The sequence below is a fragment of the Phocoena phocoena genome, chromosome 18 (genome assembly GCF_963924675.1).
Source record: "Phocoena phocoena chromosome 18, mPhoPho1.1, whole genome shotgun sequence".
In the NCBI taxonomy this organism is placed as follows: Eukaryota; Metazoa; Chordata; class Mammalia; order Artiodactyla; family Phocoenidae; genus Phocoena; species Phocoena phocoena.
Genome location: NC_089236.1, coordinates 80161064 through 80179183, shown reverse-complemented (window position 1 = coordinate 80179183; position 18120 = coordinate 80161064). Strand labels below are relative to the sequence as shown.

Genomic DNA, 18120 nt, shown 5'->3' with positions numbered 1-18120 from the left:
GAATCTACATGCTCTGACCAGTGACCAGGTCCTTCCTGCCTCGTCTGTGACAAATAGCCTTCCCTAGGCCAAGGGGCCAGACGCATCCACGCGTGTCCTCCTCTCTAAGGAAACGGTCCACATGCTCAGAGAATGTAGTGAGAAGTGTTTCTGGATGTGAGGGCTGGGAGTATTCTGTCTGCTGGACAGAATTGCGTTCCCAGCCGGCAGCGGGAGAGGAGGCCACGCCTTGTTTAGACTCAACGTTGCACTTGCCTCCCTCCCTCTCTCCTCCCTCCCTTCTCCCTTCCCCTCACCTCTCCTCCTTCCTGTCCCTCCTCTGCCATCTCTTTTCCCCAAACATCCACCACTGTAACTCTGTAACTCTGAGACCGACTCTGGTCTGTCTCTCGACCAGGATTTGATTGGCTCCAAGGCCACGCTCACCTGCTTCCTCAGGTGTGTCTGGCAGTGGGCAGGTGCATGTGGGGCCCTGGTCGGTAGCCATTGGTCTGTTCTGGGCATGGCTTCACCCAGGCCGTGGCTGCTGGGCCACAGAGGCCCCCCCCCTCCAGGGCTCTCTCAGCAGAGAGGCTACATCTTAGGGGCACCTGCTCTGCGGGCGGGGGCTCACACAGGGTGTCCCACAGAACAGACCAGGCTCGCCTGGATTCTCCACGAAGGCTGACAGTCGGGGGCCTGGACACCGTACACAGGACACACGCAGCTGCGGGACGCGATTGGAACAGAGCACACGCAGACCTCAGACCACTCGCAGGCCTTGGAAACAGCACTTATATTTGAGCTGGGACAAGTTTTCACTCGAGTGCATGGGGACCAGAAGTGCAGCGCTGAGGGTGGCGACTCTGCCCTCGCCAGGGACACACATATAAATACAAACACAGTGCGTTTCCTCAAAAGTGGTCCTCACACGGGGGCACCTGCCGCAGTCCCCTTGACCATAATAGTGCTAACTAATTAGGAGGAAAATGAAACTGTTTTGTAAGTGATGCCACCAGAGCAAGGCGGCTCCGGCAGGCATTTTAGCACGGCTTGGTGTGTGGCTTCACACAGGGTGAGGTGGCCTCAGCCACCCGGGCTCCCCGCCACAGTCCGGCCTCTCCTTGCCCGGATGTGCCCAGGGAGGGGAGGAGGGCTCGGGCATCTCCAGGAGGTTGGCCACAGAAGCAGGGTTTGTAGAAGCTGCTCTGTTTTCTAACAAGCCAAAAACTAGTTTTCAGTCTCCACCCTCTGCATCACGGTGCGTAGGGGGGAGGCTTCTCCCCGGGGAGGAAGTGGGTGAGGGCGAAGATGGGGGGAGCATTCGGGGGGGGCCGGCAGCTGGAGCCGGGCTGGGACGGAGGCTGCACATCCTCAGACAGAGAGAGGTCGGAGCCAGGTGAGGCCGGGAAGCCACCAGGGGGCTGCAACCAAACAGAAAAAGCCTCCTCAGCCGATGGAAGCCCGGGGACATGCCCAGCGCCACTGGCACCCCTCAGATCCCACCCTGGCCCGAACCCCCAGACCCAGTCCCTCCTGGTGGGAACCGCTCCCTGAACAGCATGCATTCCCAGGGGGCCGCAGGGAGGCCCCGATTCAGCCCTACTGGGCCCCCTTCTCGCCTGTGGGCACATTGACATTCAGGTCTTGACATTCAGGAGGGTGGCTGGTGACCACCTGACACTGGGATGCATGGACGTGCAAACGCTGTCTAAGGAAGAGGCTGCCCAGCTCATCTGGGGCCCTGGGTTCACTCAACACTTCATATTTTACAGAAAAAACAGGAACATCCACATTTTCCACATAGTGTGGTGGTGAATTTTATGCATCAACTTGGCTGGACTACGGTGCCCAGATGTTTGCTCAAACTGTCTGGATGTCATTTTGAGGGTGTTTGGTAGCCGTGATGAACATGTAGACCAGCAGATCACCCTCTCTGGTGTGGGTGGGCCTCGTCCAATCAGTTGAAGAGGAAAAGACGGAGGTTCCCGAGGGAGAGGGAATTCTGCCTCCAAACTGACCAGACTCAAACTGCAAAATCTGTCTTCCTGGGACCTCTAGCCTGCGGACTGCACTGCAGATTTTGGGCTCTCTCCCTCTATATATCTATATCTGTATCATCTCTTTCTATAAATATATCTCTACCTGTGTCTACTATGTGCACACATGCTATTGGCTCTGTTTCTCTGGAGAACCCACACTAATACACATAGATGCAAAAAGTGATTCTGCAAAGAGAATGTTGGGGCATGCCACAGACTTTAAATTAATAAAATTTCCAGTTTTCCTCCACCCGCCAACAGCCTCTTAATTTCCTTTTTTTAACTTCTAGAGGTTAAAAATGCCTGCTTAAAACCAACATTAAATAAAGCAAGCGACCCCTTCTGTGATGGGACACAGGCGAGTGTATGCAGGCGCTCGTCTTCGGTGGGGCCAGGTAGTTCCTTGCTCTCTGCTCAGCAGGTGCCCAGGGCCCAGGGATGCTAGCCTGCCTGCCCCCTCCCCCTGGAGGAGCCCCAGACCTCGGGCTTTGAGAGAGAATTTCCTCACAAGCCAGGGCTCTAGGGATCCAAGGGCCCTGGGCCCTTGCCCACCTCCATTGCTTTCTTTCTCTCAAACTCACACTTCTTTCTGACCTCAGGGGACAAATGAAACCTCTAGAGAACATCCCTCAGATCTGTGGGTCCCCAGCTCCCACCAGGCATGTGTGTGGTCAGTTCTTTACCAGAAATGAGCAGCTGAGAGAACCAGGGAGTAAACCACACTGACCATGGAATAAACCAGTGGGAACCACAGAGGAGCCAGCTGGAAATACATGGCAAACCAGCAAGGATTACAGAGTAAACCACCAGGAACCACGGAGTAAACCACCAGGAACCACAGAGCAAACCACCAGGAACCACAGAGTAAACTACCACGGACCACAGAGTAAACCACCACGGACCACAGAGAAAACCACCAAGAACCACAGAGCAAACCACCACAGACCACAGAGAACACCACCAGGAACCACAGAGTAAACCACCAGGAACCACAGAGTAAACCACCAGGAACCACAGAGCAAACCACCATGGACCACGGAGTAATCCACCACAGACCAGAGAGCAAACCATCAGGAAGCACATAGCAAACAACCAGGAACCACGGAGTAAACCACCACAGACCACAGAGAAAACCACCAGGAACCACAGAGCAAACCACCAGGAACCACGGAGGAAACTAGCCTCTGTCCACACAGGCAATCCCATCGGGGGGCAGACAAAAAGCCTCTTAGTTACAGGATGCGAGGTCCTTAGTTACAGGATGCGAGGTCCTTAGTTACAGGATGTGAGTTAATCCTTGGCGTGTCCTTGTTCCTGCACTTCCTGACCAGGTGGCCCTGGGAATAAGGAAGGTGGGTTTTCTTCGAAGGCGAGTGTTCTTTTTTTTTTTTTTTTGCGGTACACGGGCCTCTCACTGTCGTGGCCTCTCCCGTTGCGGAGCACAGGCTCCGGACGCACAGGCTCAGCGGCCATGGCTCACGGGCCCAGACGCTCTGCGGCATGTGGGATCTTCCCGGACCGGGGCATGAACCGGTGTCCCCTGCATCGGCAGGCGGACTCTCAACCACTGCGCCGCCAGGGAAGCCCAAAGGCGATTGTTCGTTTGACCAGCTGCTCCAAACAGCCCCAAGAGCTGCTCACTCCTTCTATTATGCGGGAGTGTTTTCCGCTGCTAATGACTGGACAGGACACTTGCAATATCCCTTTCCTCCTCCGATGGGAACACAGTCAGAAACATCAATCTGTCGTTTCCCTCCCGACGAGACACATAGCATCATTGATTTGCCATCTGCTGGAAATCTGATTATTGACGTGTATGTAATTACGCTCCTACATGTGCCGGTGATAAAAGCTGTTAGGCCCTTGTCGAGGGAGCCCAGGCCTCCCGTGGGAGGGAGAATTGGAGCATCTGCTGTTTGTGAGCCAGAGGCCCGAAGGTGGATGAGGCTGGAGTACGACACCGGAAGAGAGCCATGTGTTCTCCAGCACCAGCGGTAAGGAGGGGAGACCACGCCCGCACCCTGCAGCCCTGTCTCCTGGGGGAACAGAAGCAGGACACCTGCCAGTGCCTCAGGTCAGGACCCAGAGCAGCAGGCACCAGATGAGGTGCTGTCCTCCCCGGGTCCTCCCTGCGGCCAAGCTTGCGGGAGGCTGGTGCCAAACCAGCCAAACGCCGGGGCTCAGCCAGGAGGAAGGGCCCTGCGGGGATCGCCTCTGCCCCCTAGCCACGCCCCAGAGCTGCCTGGAGTCCCCGTGTGCGGGCGTGACTGTGGGGCCTCGCGGTGGACGCTGGGAGGACGGGAGACAGCGGCCCGCGGAGCACACCCATTCCTCAGCGTCCGTGCATTTCCAAGCTGGTGTTTGAGACCACAGGTGGCCAACCAGCCATGGGTCCGGCCATCCCTCCAGCTGTGGTCTCACGTTCTGGGTTCAGCAAACTAAGAAGATGAGAGGCAGAGCACAGCCCAGGACGCAGGCCACGCTCAGATGACGTGGTCCTTCCCGTGATGGGGACCAGGGAGGATGGCCCAGAGGTGGGATGCAGGTGACGCTCCCAGGGAAGACGAGGGCCGCCAAGGACGGCCACCTGGGTGTCGGGGAAGCTGACGTACCCGCCGTGAGAAGTGATGCTACCGTGGGTTACTGGCAGCCAGCTCATCTCCTGACGCTTGGGTAATTCCTTTTCATGTCTTAGAAATGGGAGGACTCTCGAGCCAGGCCCCTCCCTGACTCAGGACTCAGCCTGCGGGTCCCCGTGCGGCCAGGGCGCCTGCTCGGGACTGGTGGGGTGGCTAAGGGGTTGCCCCTCATCGGCAGGAGGAGGCCTCCCATGGCACAGCCCGTGGGCCACCACTCCTCGGAGACACGTGGCACAGCCTCCTCTGGGAATTCCAAGGCCCCCGGAGCCCTGGGCGCACAGCCGCCAGCTTCACATTCACGGCAAGCGGAAGGAGCCAGGCGCAGAGAGGAAGGACTTGCGCCTCCACGGGGAGGTAGAGCGGCCCCTGAATCCCCGCCCAGCGGGCCTGCCCCGGGCAGGACAAGGCTGCAGGCTTTCTCAGCTCGCCACACCCGCTGCGCCCCGGGGCCCAGAGACCCCACACCCGCTTCCAGCCCCACTAGCTGTCAGGCCTGGGGAGGCCACCGCGGACCTCGCTGGCCGGGCTTGTGCCACAGCCCCGGGCGGCCAGCCGGGCCGAGTCTGCGGGTTCCTCTGAGTCATAAGGGGCCGCGGAGACGGGCACCATGCTCCCTTCAGCCCCTCCTCAAGTCCGGCCGCCGCCTCTGTCCCTGAGCTGGGGGATACATACACCTGTCCTAAACAGCCGCTGGCCCTTAAAAGTTCTCAGGCCCCGTCAACATCGCTCCTCGAGCGCTGGGACCCCAGGCAGCAGGTGAAGATGTGTGACCTCACAGCAAACGGCCAGGCTCTCAGCACCCCACCTGCCCACGCACACAGACGCAGCCCCTCCGGTACCTTGACCCCACGAACTTCCCAGAACCGCTCAGGGGCTGCTGTCATTGACACAGACCAGAGACCGTGCCAAGGCCACTGCCCTGCCCCCGCCAAAACAGAGGCCCACAGGCTGTCTGGGCCAGAGGCGCTCACCTCTGCCCCCCGAGGACACAGGGCAACATCCGGGGACGTCCCTGTCACCACAGTGGCAGCTGGTCGGGTGGGACGCTGCTCTATGAACAGGCTTCACCCCCGCGTGCCCCCTTCCACAGCAGCCCCAAGGCCACCAGAGTTGTACTAGAGTGGGGCCTGTGCACCTGCCGCTTTCGTAAGCGCCGGCAAGCCCTCGGCTCTACTCAGTGACGCTGCCCTGTCACAGGGGCCCGGCAGCTGGCACATCCCCGGCTGCTCTGGCCAGGAAACTGCAGCCAGCTCGTGTGGGACCTGGTCAGGGGTCAGAAAATCTCAAGGCCCCGAAAGACGTGGCTGGCTGGGCCACCAGGGCCACACGGAGCAAAGGATGCCCCAGATGCCCCCGGGGATGCCGAACGTCCCGCGCGGGGCCTGGGGTCACCTGCCACATCCCTCAGTCATCCCACCCCCTTTGCTGGTCCACACCAGCTGCATCACCCCGTTGTCTAAATCGGCAGGGGGAGCCGTAGACCCCCCGCCCCCTTTTCCTTCAACCCAAGCCCCCCACCCCCGTGTCCCACCCAAGCTGCACTCCCTGGACGACAGCTGCCTGGGACGTGAGCACCGTCCGGCCCGGGGACGCTCGGCCTACCTGGAGGGGCAGCGGGTACGACGAGCAGGTGGGGACAGCCGGGGGCAGCGGGCAGAAGCCCGTGGAGGCCAGGATCTGCTGGGCGGGGTTGTAGAGGGCCTGAGGTGCTGTGGACGGGCCGTAGGCCAGCTGGGACAGCGGGACCTGCCGCAAAGGATGGAGACATGTCAGCCGAGCCCTGCTCTGGGGAGCCCCGTCCGGCAGCCGCTCAGGAAGGCGGAGTCCCCAAGTGAAAGATTCCGAGTCCTCCCACCAGCCTCTCTCCGACCAGAACTAAAGCCCAAAAGCTGGGTTTCTTCTTGCTTTTCCTTTTCCTGTTTGTCCCGGGATCCGCCGAGAGGCCCAGCTAGGCCCAGGCTCTCTTGGGTTTTTTTTTGGAAAAGTGAGGAAACCCCATCTGTCTGCTCCAGGAGCGTGTGTCATGGGCATCCCCGAGGGGCGCTGATTCCAAAGATGCCCCCGGCTCTAGTCAGCAGGGCCCTCTCCCCACAGGGGCTCCGGGTGGCACAGGCCAGGGTAGGGCTCTGGCCACAGGGATTTCTAGAGAAGCACAGCCAAGACCAGAGCTTCCCAAACTCCTCCAACTCCAGCTTCCTTAGCTCATGGGAGGCTCTGGTTCCCCAAAGGAAAACCGAACGTGGGCCCTGATTCTTGACCTCTCACCCGCCCCCAGAGAGGACGGGCCGTAGGACGGACCCCTCTCCACAGGCAGGCCAGCCGCTCCCGATGGGGGGCTTGGGGGTTCCCAGACCAGAGGTGCATCCTTCCCTAAGAGCCCAGAACCTGGATCCCGCCTGACACCCACGGGGCAGGCCCTGCAGAGCCGGGAGGGGCTGCGACAGCATGGGCAGCAGCACAGACGGAGCATCTGAAAACTCATCAAAAGCCCCGGAGGTGCCAGAGCAGGGTCCTGAGGAGGGGGAGGGCAGCGAGCCCCCCAGAGCTGCCTCGCAGGCGGCCCAGGAAGGAGGAGGCCCGTCGCGCTTCCTTCGTGCCACAGGCTCGGGGCTCCGTCCTTTCCTACCAGGAGCTCTGGTCTGCGCGGCGAGTCAGTTTAACTCCGAGGAGGGAACAGGCAGCTTGAAAGCAGGGAGAGAGGACGGAAAACTCAAGACGGGGCCCAAGCCCAGCCACCTCGATGCCTCGATGCCTTATTCACGGACAAGCACAGCTGAGGGCCGACTGTGTGCGCCCCGACGTGGCCCGGTACCACCGGAGCTGGGCCCCAGGGCTGCAGAGAGCGTTTCGGGCCTGAGGCCTGGCTAAGGGGATCCGGGCCGAGGGGGCTGGTGAGGGTCGTGGGTCGAGGGTCCAGACGGCGTCATGGGCTGGAGAGGAGCTGCCTGGCCTGGCTCAGCATTTCAGGGCCTGGGGAGGATGGGGTGGAGGTGTAGGGGTCTCCCAGAGATGGCCTCGCTCTGGGAACTACGGCCACTCTGCGGGGGACGCTAGGTGCCTGCACTGCCTGGTCTTGCCCTGACCCCTCGTGCACCCTCTCACCTCCGAGCCTCCCATGACGGCAAGGAGACCCCAGCTGGGCCAGGAGGACTGTCCACCTGCAGCTCTCATACCTGAGGCCAACGCAGACCCTTCCTCAGCCAGGCCGGGCTGTAAGCGCGGCCACGTTGCCAGGGCAACCCCACCTCGGGAGACCCTCTGCAGACCCGAGACTCCACGCTCTGCCTGCCCGCCCACCCAGCACCCCACGGGACGGAGCCCTGAGTGCCCAGAGCTTTGGGTGGTTAGTGACGTGTCTTCGTTCCTTAAGATAATTCTTAAATTATAAGATCCATTAACTTACGAGAGCATCTACTCGTAGGTATAAAATTTTAAGGAATCACCTTGCTTACTTCTTACAACACCCCTGAGCTCTGGGTGTGAGAGAGGAAACTGTCCAGAGCGGGGCTGACACGTAACTCTGTGTCCCGCGTGACAAGCGGCCTTTCTGGGGCGTTGCTACATTCCCGAGAGAAGCTCCAGCAGTTTTATTATAAACTCATGAGCACAGGGCCCTCTTCTGGAAAAGCCACCGGGCTAACGGCCATCCCTGGGGACAGCCAGCAGACTCCACCCGGGCTCCCAGGGGCAGGACCCGAACAAGACACTCTGTGTAGCCATCGAGTCTAACCTCGCTCTCCTTGAGAAAGGAGAGAAAACTCCGACCTGGCCACAGCACGAAAAGCCCCACCAAGGGACCCCCCAGACCGCACTGTGGGCCCTGCAGACCCCAGGCGTCCCGGGGGCAGGCGGCCCTCGTCCTTGAAGGACGGGATGCTTGCTGTGCGCACACGGAAAGACACCTTGCGACCGAGCGGGAGCTGGGCCCGGCGTCTGCACCACGCAGAGTGGGAGTGGGGCGGGGGGTCGCCAGGGTCTCCCGTGGTATCTCGGTCTTTGTCTGGGGTCAGGAAACCTCCAAGAAATATGTCACTGATCTCGGGAGGCTCCAGGTGAGGCTGAGAAATGCGGCCAAGGGCCACAGTCTCTGGGGCAGAGGTAACAAACCACCCCTCGGCAGTGTGGGCTGTGGACGGGGTCTGGCCTGCAGGGGTTGTTTGCACGTGCATTTACACTGCCTCCTCGTTAAAACCGGGCGATGGGCGGGTGGCTGCTGGTCTGTGGGCGGCTGTGGCCTCCCGTGCGGCACCTCCACGGATGAAGTGTCAGGTCACGGGAGGTGCCATCTGGGCCCCGTGCGAGAACACGGCTTGGAACAGCCGGTCCCCTGGAGAGGACGCTGCCCACGGAGAGGCTTGCAGGGTGGCCTCAGGCACGGGCCCTGTAGTGCGGTCCCTGCCCAGGGCCGCCCAGATGCTGAAGCACGTTCTCGGGGGCTCACTTTGGAGTCACCTGACTTCGGGAAGCCGGGCCTGAGCCCCAGATCTACTGGATCGGAGGCGCTGGGGTTCCGTGCTCAGCGGGCCACCAAGGGATGGACGCAGCCGTCAGGCGCCAGGTTCGGTGCCCCTCTCTGCCGCTGAACTCGCGCTCCCTGGACCGGCTCAGGTGGCGCGAGCCTCGGGGAGGAGGGACTGAAGTGCCCCCAGGCTGCGGTCAGCACGGCTGCCGCCTCCACGAGCCCACGTCCCCATCGCTGAGTCTGCCCAGTGCGCGGCGGGCGCTACTCACCATGTCCTTGAAGGCCCCCAGGACGGCCGCGGTGACGACGCCCAGGAACAGGCCTAGGACGTTCAGCGCCGCCGAGGCCCAGAGCAGCCGATATAGGTGGAGCACGTCCTGGCAGCCGCGGACGCCCACGAACTCGTAGTAGGTGGGCGGGTGCTCAGTGCTGTGCAGGGAGGGGCTCAGCGTCACCCACGGCTGCAGGGGGGCCACCTCGCCGCCTGAGCCAGCGGGGCAGACGCTCCGTGTACTGATGGGCCAGGGGCTCTGCTGGGAGGGCCCAGGCCCTCAGGTGGCGGAGGGAGGCCCTGGGGGCAGGGCTGTCCCAGGGAGCCCAGAAGCCACCTGGGAGGGGGCCCAGGTCTCTGAGCAGGACAGCCTGCCCCAAACAGGGGCCCCGGCAGACAGAGCCCCGGCCCGGTCACCCTCGGAGCCAGCAGGGCTTAGCGGCTGCTGGCCGCCCTGGCAGGGAGCACAGAGGGGTGAACCTCGGAGGGGGTTCGTCTTGGGCCCGTGGCCCGGGCCCCGTGGTCGTGGTCTGCGCAGGCTCTGGACCACAGCCTCGGGTTGGAAATGGGGTGAACTCCTGGTCTGGGGGAAGGGTGTTGCAGCCTACACCCCTGGGGTCTTCAACAGTTCAGGGAGGGGTCTCCAAGAAGCAACACTAAACTCCCCGTTGGCTTTAATGTAGGTATTCAAGCTATTAACACAAAATTTAAAAGACGATGTGGGGAAGGTTCTGCTTCCCAAGGAGCTGGGACCTTGCACTGGTCCAGACGACAGGTGAGAAGCTGGACAGAGCAGCGCTTCTGGGCCCCATGGGACGGGGGAGGACACAGGGCAAACCGTCGTCCCCGTCCCCAGACCGGAGAGACCATCAGGCAGAGACAGGGTCCCAGCCTTCCGGGTGGAGGCCCTGAGGGCACCAGCACCCGGGGAGGAAGAAACGGGTCACCTGTGCCGGTCACAGCCCACAGCAGGACAGGGCTCCCCGGGAGGCCTCCCCTGCCCCCCACCTCCCGGCAGCCCCGGGCCTCGGTCCTCTCATCTGTGGAACGGAGCCCATGCCCCGGCCTCACAGGATGTGTGAGGGCTGAACGAGATGTGGGTGCAGCGTGCAAGGACGGGGATGCAGAGCGGGGCGGGTAAGTCCGGGGACGTGGGGCTCGCGGCTGTCGGGCTCCCCCCGCTCACCTGTGGCAGTCGTAGAGGTCGCAGCAGTAACAGGTGTTACTCTTCACCTTCAGTTGGCATCTACCGTTCAGGGAGTGGCAGGTGACCTGTGAGCATAGAGTCCGGTCAGGTGCCCCTGTCCTCAGGCCGCAGCGGGCAGGGGCCTCCCTGGGCGTAAGGACCCACCCCTCTGCCCCACGAGCCAGGCAGCTGCCTCCCCTGAGCCCATGTTTCTTGACCTGCCCCTTCCTCCACCCAGTCCAGGTACAGCAGGGCTGGGGGGGCCACAGGGACCCCCTGCAGGGAGAGGTAGAGGACCAGGCCAAAGCTTGCTGGATGAGGTGAGGGGCGGGGGGTCCCCAGGAGCCTGCAGGTGGGGACCCCTCAGATGGGAGCCCCTTCCTGACCTCCCAGAGGACAGCTCCCGGCCGCCCAGTCTGACCAAGCCAGCCCTTCCCCAGGTCACACGGAGGCCTCCCCTCCTTCCCCCGGCGCTTTGTAACCACCCCCGTGTGGAAGGTAAGTGGGGCAGAGACCACCCAGCTGCAGAGAGAGGACGGGGACCCTAGGGAGAAGGACTTGGAGGGAGGGCCGTGCACGAGTGAGGACAGACATTCGAGCAGGCTTGGGGTCGCCTGAGAGGCCAAGCACCCGGGGCAGGTCGGGGGCAGGTCAGGGGCAGGGCCTGACCCCAGAGGTCCTTGGGGCCTCCCTGAGGCCCCGGCCCCTTTAGCGGCACCTCAAGCCACCCTTGGGCATGTAGCCTTTCTTTCAGGGTTCTGTGAGTAACTCCCGAAAGCCACCCACATCAGGAGTGGGAGGGCTTCAGCAGGGGTCCTAGAAAGATTAATCTGGGAAAACAGTCCCGATAGGGCGGAGACCAGAGACAGGCTGCTGGGAGCCATGGAAGTGAGCCCGTGTGACTCAGGCCTGCAAGGGGGCTGGGCAGACGGCCTGACAGGTGAGAACCGAGGGACAGCGAGGGGGGCAGGGGAGCAGTCAGGGCAACGCCGGGCTCTGAGCCTGGCAGCCAGCACACGGGAAGGTCGGAGCCACAGGACGGCGAGCTGGAGGTCGCGAGACCTAACCCTGATCCTGACCCAAGGTGCCCCCTGCTGGGAGGCATCCCTCCCTCCTGGGAGGTGTCACCCCTGTGACCCCAGTACCGCACGGAACACACTGCGGTGAGCAGGAAGGAAGGACAGAGCAGCATGAGGGCGTGGGGGGCCCGGTGACCCCGCTGAAGAGGACGAGTCCCCAGGGCTCCCTCCAGCAGCACAGGCCTGGCCTTTGGAGAAGATGTGTGCCGCCCCCTGTTGAGGGGCAGTAGCAGAGGCCCCTTCTCCCCCGCCGCCAGCCACGCGGCCTCAGCCACGGCGTCTGCTGCCCGCCCTGCGCGCCTCCTTCCTGACATTTGTGCGCAGTGTCAGAGGCCACGTTTAGTTAAACCGATAAATCCACACAGAGCTGCGTGAGACGGCAGGACAGAGGGAGCCATGCAGCCACCGGGGATGGTCCAAGAGGAGACGCCGGCCACTCGTAGAAACAGAAGTGAAATCACCCTGCAGACATCCTCGGCCCAGGGACAGCCGGCGAGTTTGGGGCCAGTGTAAACGTAGCATCCTAGATTTTAGTGCACTAATTACGTCAATAAAAAGCTCATCGTGAAAGCCGCACAGACGGGGCAGGTGGACTCGGGGCTGCACCACAGGCAGTCGGCAGCTGTGACTCCGGAGTGAAGCACCTCACCGGGCGCGGTGAGCACGACGTGAGGGCGTGCTGGGGACAGAACGTCAGATCTGGACCAGGGACACAGGTTAACAAGCGGGACCAGCGCTGCACTCACCTCTGTCTGGTAGGTGTCGTGCAGGTAGCCAACCCCACTGGAGTAAAACTGGCACCTTCCTGCGGTGAGGGGCCTGGGCTCCTAGAGACCAAGAACCACAGATGGAATGGGACAGCTTTACCCCCATATCAGGAGGGACCGGAGGTGATTTCAGACCTGTCGCCGCAGGCTCTGAGCCCAAAGGAGAGAGGCCAAGGCCAACGGACCCCTCCCAGGAGGAGTACAAAGAGCAGGAAGTACCAGGGCTCATCCCAGAGCAGCTGGGCTCCTGCAGCCAGGAAGCAGGGAAGCAGGCACCCCATCCCTGCCGGCCAGGGGACACAGCTCCCTCCATCGGTCAACACAGGGCAGCTGAGGGAGGTGGTCGTGCTCCCGTACAAGTCTCAACAAGGAGACCCCCTGGCTCCTGCCTCTTTCCCTCAAAGCACAGCAATTTTTCCACAAGGGAGGGAGCAAGGTGGGTTTCAGCCTAATCCACTCATCCATCCAACCGTCCACCTGATCACTTACTCATCTATGTATCCATCCTTCTATCCATCCATCCACATCCATCCATCCCCCTCCCTCCACGCACCCATCCACTCACCAACCACCGGAGCGTACATTCACCTATGTGCCCATCCAACTATCCATCCGTGGGTCTGTCCCCGACATTCATAGGGCAGATGGTGCCAAACCGTAAGGGCACCCGGGAGGGCCTCCTGGCTCTGCAGCTGGGAAGGGGCCACTCCAGGCGTCCTGTGCAGCCCTGAAACAAGGCAGGGCCGGTCTCGCTCCTACAGAGGGCCGGGGAGGCTCTTCCACCCGGGAAGCCAGTGCGTTGGAAGGGAGGCCCGAGAAAGCCGCCCGCAAGGCCGAGACCCCACCTCTGTTGCCCCCAGGAGGGTGGGGCTCCCTGAGGCTGCCTCCCAGATGCAGGACCTCATCCCCCTCTGCTCGGTTGGTTACAGGCAGAAAGGAGGGCCTGGTCCAGGCAGAGGCTGAGCCCAGAGGCTGGAATCGACCAGAAGGGCAACACGCCGGCGGGCACAGGCTCACAGGCCCCTGAGGACCGGGGTCGTCGTGGATGTTCATGAAGTCTTCCCAGGCCTGGTGGGTGCCAGCCTGCCGGACCCCATCACCCCCGACACGTCCACAGTGGGCTGGATGACAGCTCACCTGCCCTGGGGGTGAGGACGACGTGGGGGTCGTCCTCCACACATTTTTCTATCCCAGCTGTTGGCATCTTAAAGTTGTAATCTCGGGAAGTGCCGATAGCCAGTTACAAGCTGCAGAAAAGGGCTTTATTTATTTTTTTTTTTTTTTGCTGTACGCGGGCCTCTCACTGTTGTGGCCTCTCCCGTTGCAGAGCACAGGCTCCGGACGCGCAGGCTCAGCGGCCATGGCTCACGGGCCCAGCCGCTCCGCGGCATGTGGGATCCTCCCGGACCGGGGCACGAACCCGTGTCCCCTGCATCGGCAGGCAGACTCTCAACCACTGCGCCACCAGGGAAGCCCAGAAAAGGGCATTTTTAATTGATTCTCCATAGTTCAACCACAGCCATCTCCCTGCAGCTTCAGGCTATGTGTTTTCAACCTGGAAACTCAGCCCCTCTGTTCACTTCCAAGTCCCTGACTGGCAGGCCAGCTTTGGCGGGACAGCCGATCCTGGGCACACTGGCCACATGCAGCTAGAGCAAGCTGAAAACCCATCTAAGGAAGAAAGAAAGAAAAGTGCAGGGACGTGGGGACTGAGCCCCACACCCTACACCCCGGACAGGGGGTGCTCGTCACACCTGAGGCTCGAGGGAGGCTGCGGGAATCAACCGTACTTGCCTCTTTAGTTGTAAAACCTGACTGGGAGGGTGAAACTGTGCCTTCCTTGGCCCTTTGCCTCTCCTGGAGAGGAATCGGTAAGGATTCCCAGGACCAGCACTCTGTAAGCCTTTTATTTGGAAATAATTTCAAACTGACCGAATAGTCCCAAGAAGAGCGACTGTAAAGCTTAGCCTAACGTTACCACCAGGGCCGGCACTTTTTATAACCTAAGAAACTTCATAAGCATAAAACCACTCAGAGTTCAGCGTTAATCGACGTGAACGAGTGCACGTAAAGCCCTGAGCTCGTGTCGCGTTCCCACCTGACACAGGACCCGCTGGGGCCACAGAGAAATGCCGGCGGGTCCTTCCCGGCCCGGACGGGGCGCCAGGTCAGGGTTGGTGGACAGAGCAGCAGCGCCCGGCCCTTCCTTCTGAGCAGGTCCCGGCCACCGCCCCACGGTTCCAAAGCACGAGTGTCTGACGTGGCGTGTCCTCCCCCGGCTTCCCCACCGTTAGGATGACACAGGCAGAGGGACCTCATGGGCACAGCGTCCAGTGAGGAGGTCCCAACACACGTATTTGAGCAAAAAGCCTGGGAAGTCGTGGGGCACCGGCTCCGGGACATCTTTCATCTTACTGATTAAAGAGGGGCCTGAGGAGCGTCAGTGGGAAGTTGAGGACTTTGGTTCTAATGATGGGATGGCTGAGGTAGGGGGTGCATGTTGGGTCAGTTTTGGAGGAAGCGAGGGGAGGGACAGGAGAAAAGACTGCGATTGGCCAACACCATCTGTATTCGTCAGACTGTGAAGGTCACCGAGCTGCGTCCTGCAAGAGGAAGTTGAACTTCTGACTATTTCTTAAACCCACAGAGCAACTGAGAGCAGAATGAGGGAGACTGGGAAGAACTCACGATGTGCCGTGCAGCGAACACGCCGTCCACGATGGCACAGCAGAAGGCAGCCACCACGCCGAAGCTGACGAACACGATGGCTGCCACCAGCTGGAAGCAGAGACAGGAGAGGCTCAGTCTCATCAGAAATCTGCCCCAAGCGCCCACCCACCCGAGGCCCCCTGCCCCGACCCCCGAAGTTGCCCTGCAGGGTCCTCACTTCCCACCACGGCCTCTCCAGAAACCCTCCACGACGGCCGGGGCGGCGCCCCAGGCCGGATCCCACTAAGCAAGACCCGTCCTGGTTGCCTTGTTTATTTCACAGGGTCAGAGGCAGGAGCTCTTGGATGGGGAGCTGTGGTCCCCCCCACACGGCCTTGTGGGTAACGGTGGGCCTCCCAGGGTATTTAAACAGTTTGCAATCTCTTGCTTTTACAGACTCTGCTACAAAGACCCTAATTGCGTTCTACATAAAAGTCTGGGCTCACACACGCGTGTTTCTGCAGGACCATCTCCTGGAACACACATGGAGCTACGCTTGCCAGCAGGACAAGGTAGGGGGTCTCTGCACGTCAGAATCTGAGGGGGCATGTGTTTCGCTCCCACGCCCCACGGCCAGACACCCACCCCCTGATGTCCCAAAGGACACAGGGCTCGCTGCTCGTTTCTCGGTTCTGCCATCTGACGGCAGAAAAAGCCTCGCTGCCACTCCATGTGCATTTCTCTGTTATTATCAAGGCTGAGAACCTGTTCTTACATCTGTTGGCCATTTCTTTAAATCTTTTTCTCTCTCTCGGGGAACAATTTCAGGTTTACCAAAACAGACAGCAAAAGTGGTACCAAAATTCCTGTACGTCCTGCCACTGGCGACACCGAGTGTCCACCCTGCCAACCACGGCAGGACCCCCGTGGCAGCCACGAGCCACGTGTCAGTGCATTCACTCCGTCCTAGAAGGTGTGTAAAGTAACCGGGATTTCCAGCCCAGACCTGTGAGCAACAAGCTGCGAGCTAGAGCACGACGCGCGCGTATAGGTCGTCTGCCTCCAGCCTGGAGAACACGGCCAGAAGCTGCCTCCCACCACCCGCGTTCCTTGGTTGCCTCTTTCCCCGTGGCCGAGTCAGGCTCTGGGGTTACTGACCTGCACGGCCTCACCCTCCCACCCTCGTCAGCCTGAGGGATTTGTTTCTTCAACAAAGCACAGGGATTGGCATGAAACGTGGGCTGGTTTGACAGACTGCAACTTTGATTTCCGTTTTGACGTGAGGCTCCTAGTGGCTACTCAAGGGACGGAATGGACGGGAGGGCCACACAAGGCTGTCCCAAGGGGGAGGGTGGCCGGGCTCCCTCCTCGCAGCCCACAGGCCTGAGGTCCAGCCCCACGTGTTGCTTCCAAGTGAAACCTGTCCCCTGACACCGCACGTCAGAGCTGTCGCCCAGCCTTGTGGGGGCCTCTGCCCTGCTGACCCCTTTGGTCCTGTGTCCCCATCCGGAGAAGGAGCCATGCGGCTGACCTCTCCATGCGCCGGATCCACGCCCTGAAGGTGCTGTGTGGATGCAGGTGTGACAAGCCCGGCTGCTGCCGTGGGCCCTTCCCCCCATGTGACACTTCTGACAGTAACGGAGAATTGATCAAAAGGGACCTTGGGGACCCCCTGCGGGGAGCCATGCCTGCATCTGAACAACGGCAGCGACCTCGCCTTGGGGCTCTGCGGAGCTCCGGTCAGACCCACGTTCCGCCCAGGTGCTCTAGGTCTACGAGGCAGGAGCTGCCCTGAGACACGAGGGGGGGTCCCACCCCAGCAGGGCCTCGATGCCGAGCAGGGAGGCCAGGGGCAGACCCTCCCTCATTTTGGGGGAGGAAGACCGCGTGGTCCCTTTCCGTGAAGTTACCGCACACAAATGCAACGCGGCTGGCTAAAGAGTGGTGGGAAAAATCACTGCAGAAACCACACCGAACCGAGCCTTCCCAGGCTTGTACTGCCTTGTGACAAACTACAGGAAAACACATAAAAGACTCAGAAGGCGCTTTTCCGCTGTCCCGGGAGCCAGGCAGGCCTGCGTCTCCAGCGAATGAAAGGCCTGCGTCTGCTCTGCCTGCCACGTCCTCCCGCTTCCTCCCCGGACCTTCCAGCCGCCCCGGGCTCGCGCCCTTCGCACAGAGACGCTCAGCCCACGGTTCATCCTTCGTAGAGGCTGGAGCGCGAGGCCGCCCCGTCTCATCTTAGCATCGGCCGGAGAGCAGGGCAGCTCCCGTGACTGACCGCGAGGGCCCTGGATGCCGTAGCCCGACGGGAAGGAAGCTGGGCAGAGCTTCCGGCCAGAGGGGCCCAACACAGAGACGCAACCTGAACAACATTGCTTTGGAGCTCCACGTCCTTCAGCATGGGGCACCCATCTCATCCTGACACTCCAGCCGCGTAGGGAGGGAAAGTACCGGTTCTGACCCGGAACTCCCACCCCAGCCTTACGGAGAGGCCACAGCTACAGTCAAGTTCAGACGCAGCCCCGGCCCCTCCCAGACCCCCAAGTAGTTGTGACCTCAGGAAGGGAGGATGACTTTCTGGCACAAAAGCGATGGGAGGGACAAACTGCTCCCCCAGCAAGTGTTCCCCAGCACCTGCTTTGTCCAGACGCCAGGCCGGCACCGGGTCCAGCCGTGCACTCGGTCCGGGATACCTGCTCCTGCAGACAGCCACGCAGCCTGCGGCCTGACACCCCTGGGATGGCACCGTTCCCCCTCCCCGCCTCCCTCAGGGCCACTGCCAGTGTCCCTAAGGAGTGGAGCTGTCCCCAGCGACGGGTCTCCTAGGACCAGTGGGTCTGCGGCTAGCCTGGTCACCGGGACCTCGTCAGAAGTGGGTGTCTGCCCAGCCCCGTGTGCTCCAGCACGGGTGCTGGTTCAGGAAGTCCACTAGGCACTGCAGTCACGTGAGACGCTCCCAGAAGTGGCCCCTGAGGCCCTGTTGCTTCTCTCACCACCAGCGGGTGAGCAAAGCCATCGTCGGACCCGCTGCCCTGGTGAGTCT

The 18120-nt window shown here is 61.5% G+C and overlaps 1 protein-coding gene across 1 annotated transcript in view; it reads right to left on the bottom strand.

Moving 5' to 3' along the window:
• Positions 1-1235: 1235 nt before the first annotated feature.
• Positions 1236-18120, bottom strand: part of TMEM255B (transmembrane protein 255B) — a 31344-nt gene continuing 14459 nt past the window's right edge. The window contains exons 4-9 of the mRNA XM_065896191.1: positions 15114-15203; positions 12405-12485; positions 10580-10665; positions 9392-9551; positions 6263-6406; positions 1236-1403 (exon numbers count right to left, since the gene is read on the bottom strand). Of these exons, the coding sequence (XP_065752263.1) occupies positions 1236-1403; positions 6263-6406; positions 9392-9551; positions 10580-10665; positions 12405-12485; positions 15114-15203 (729 nt within the window). The remainder of the gene's footprint in view (positions 1404-6262; positions 6407-9391; positions 9552-10579; positions 10666-12404; positions 12486-15113; positions 15204-18120) is intronic.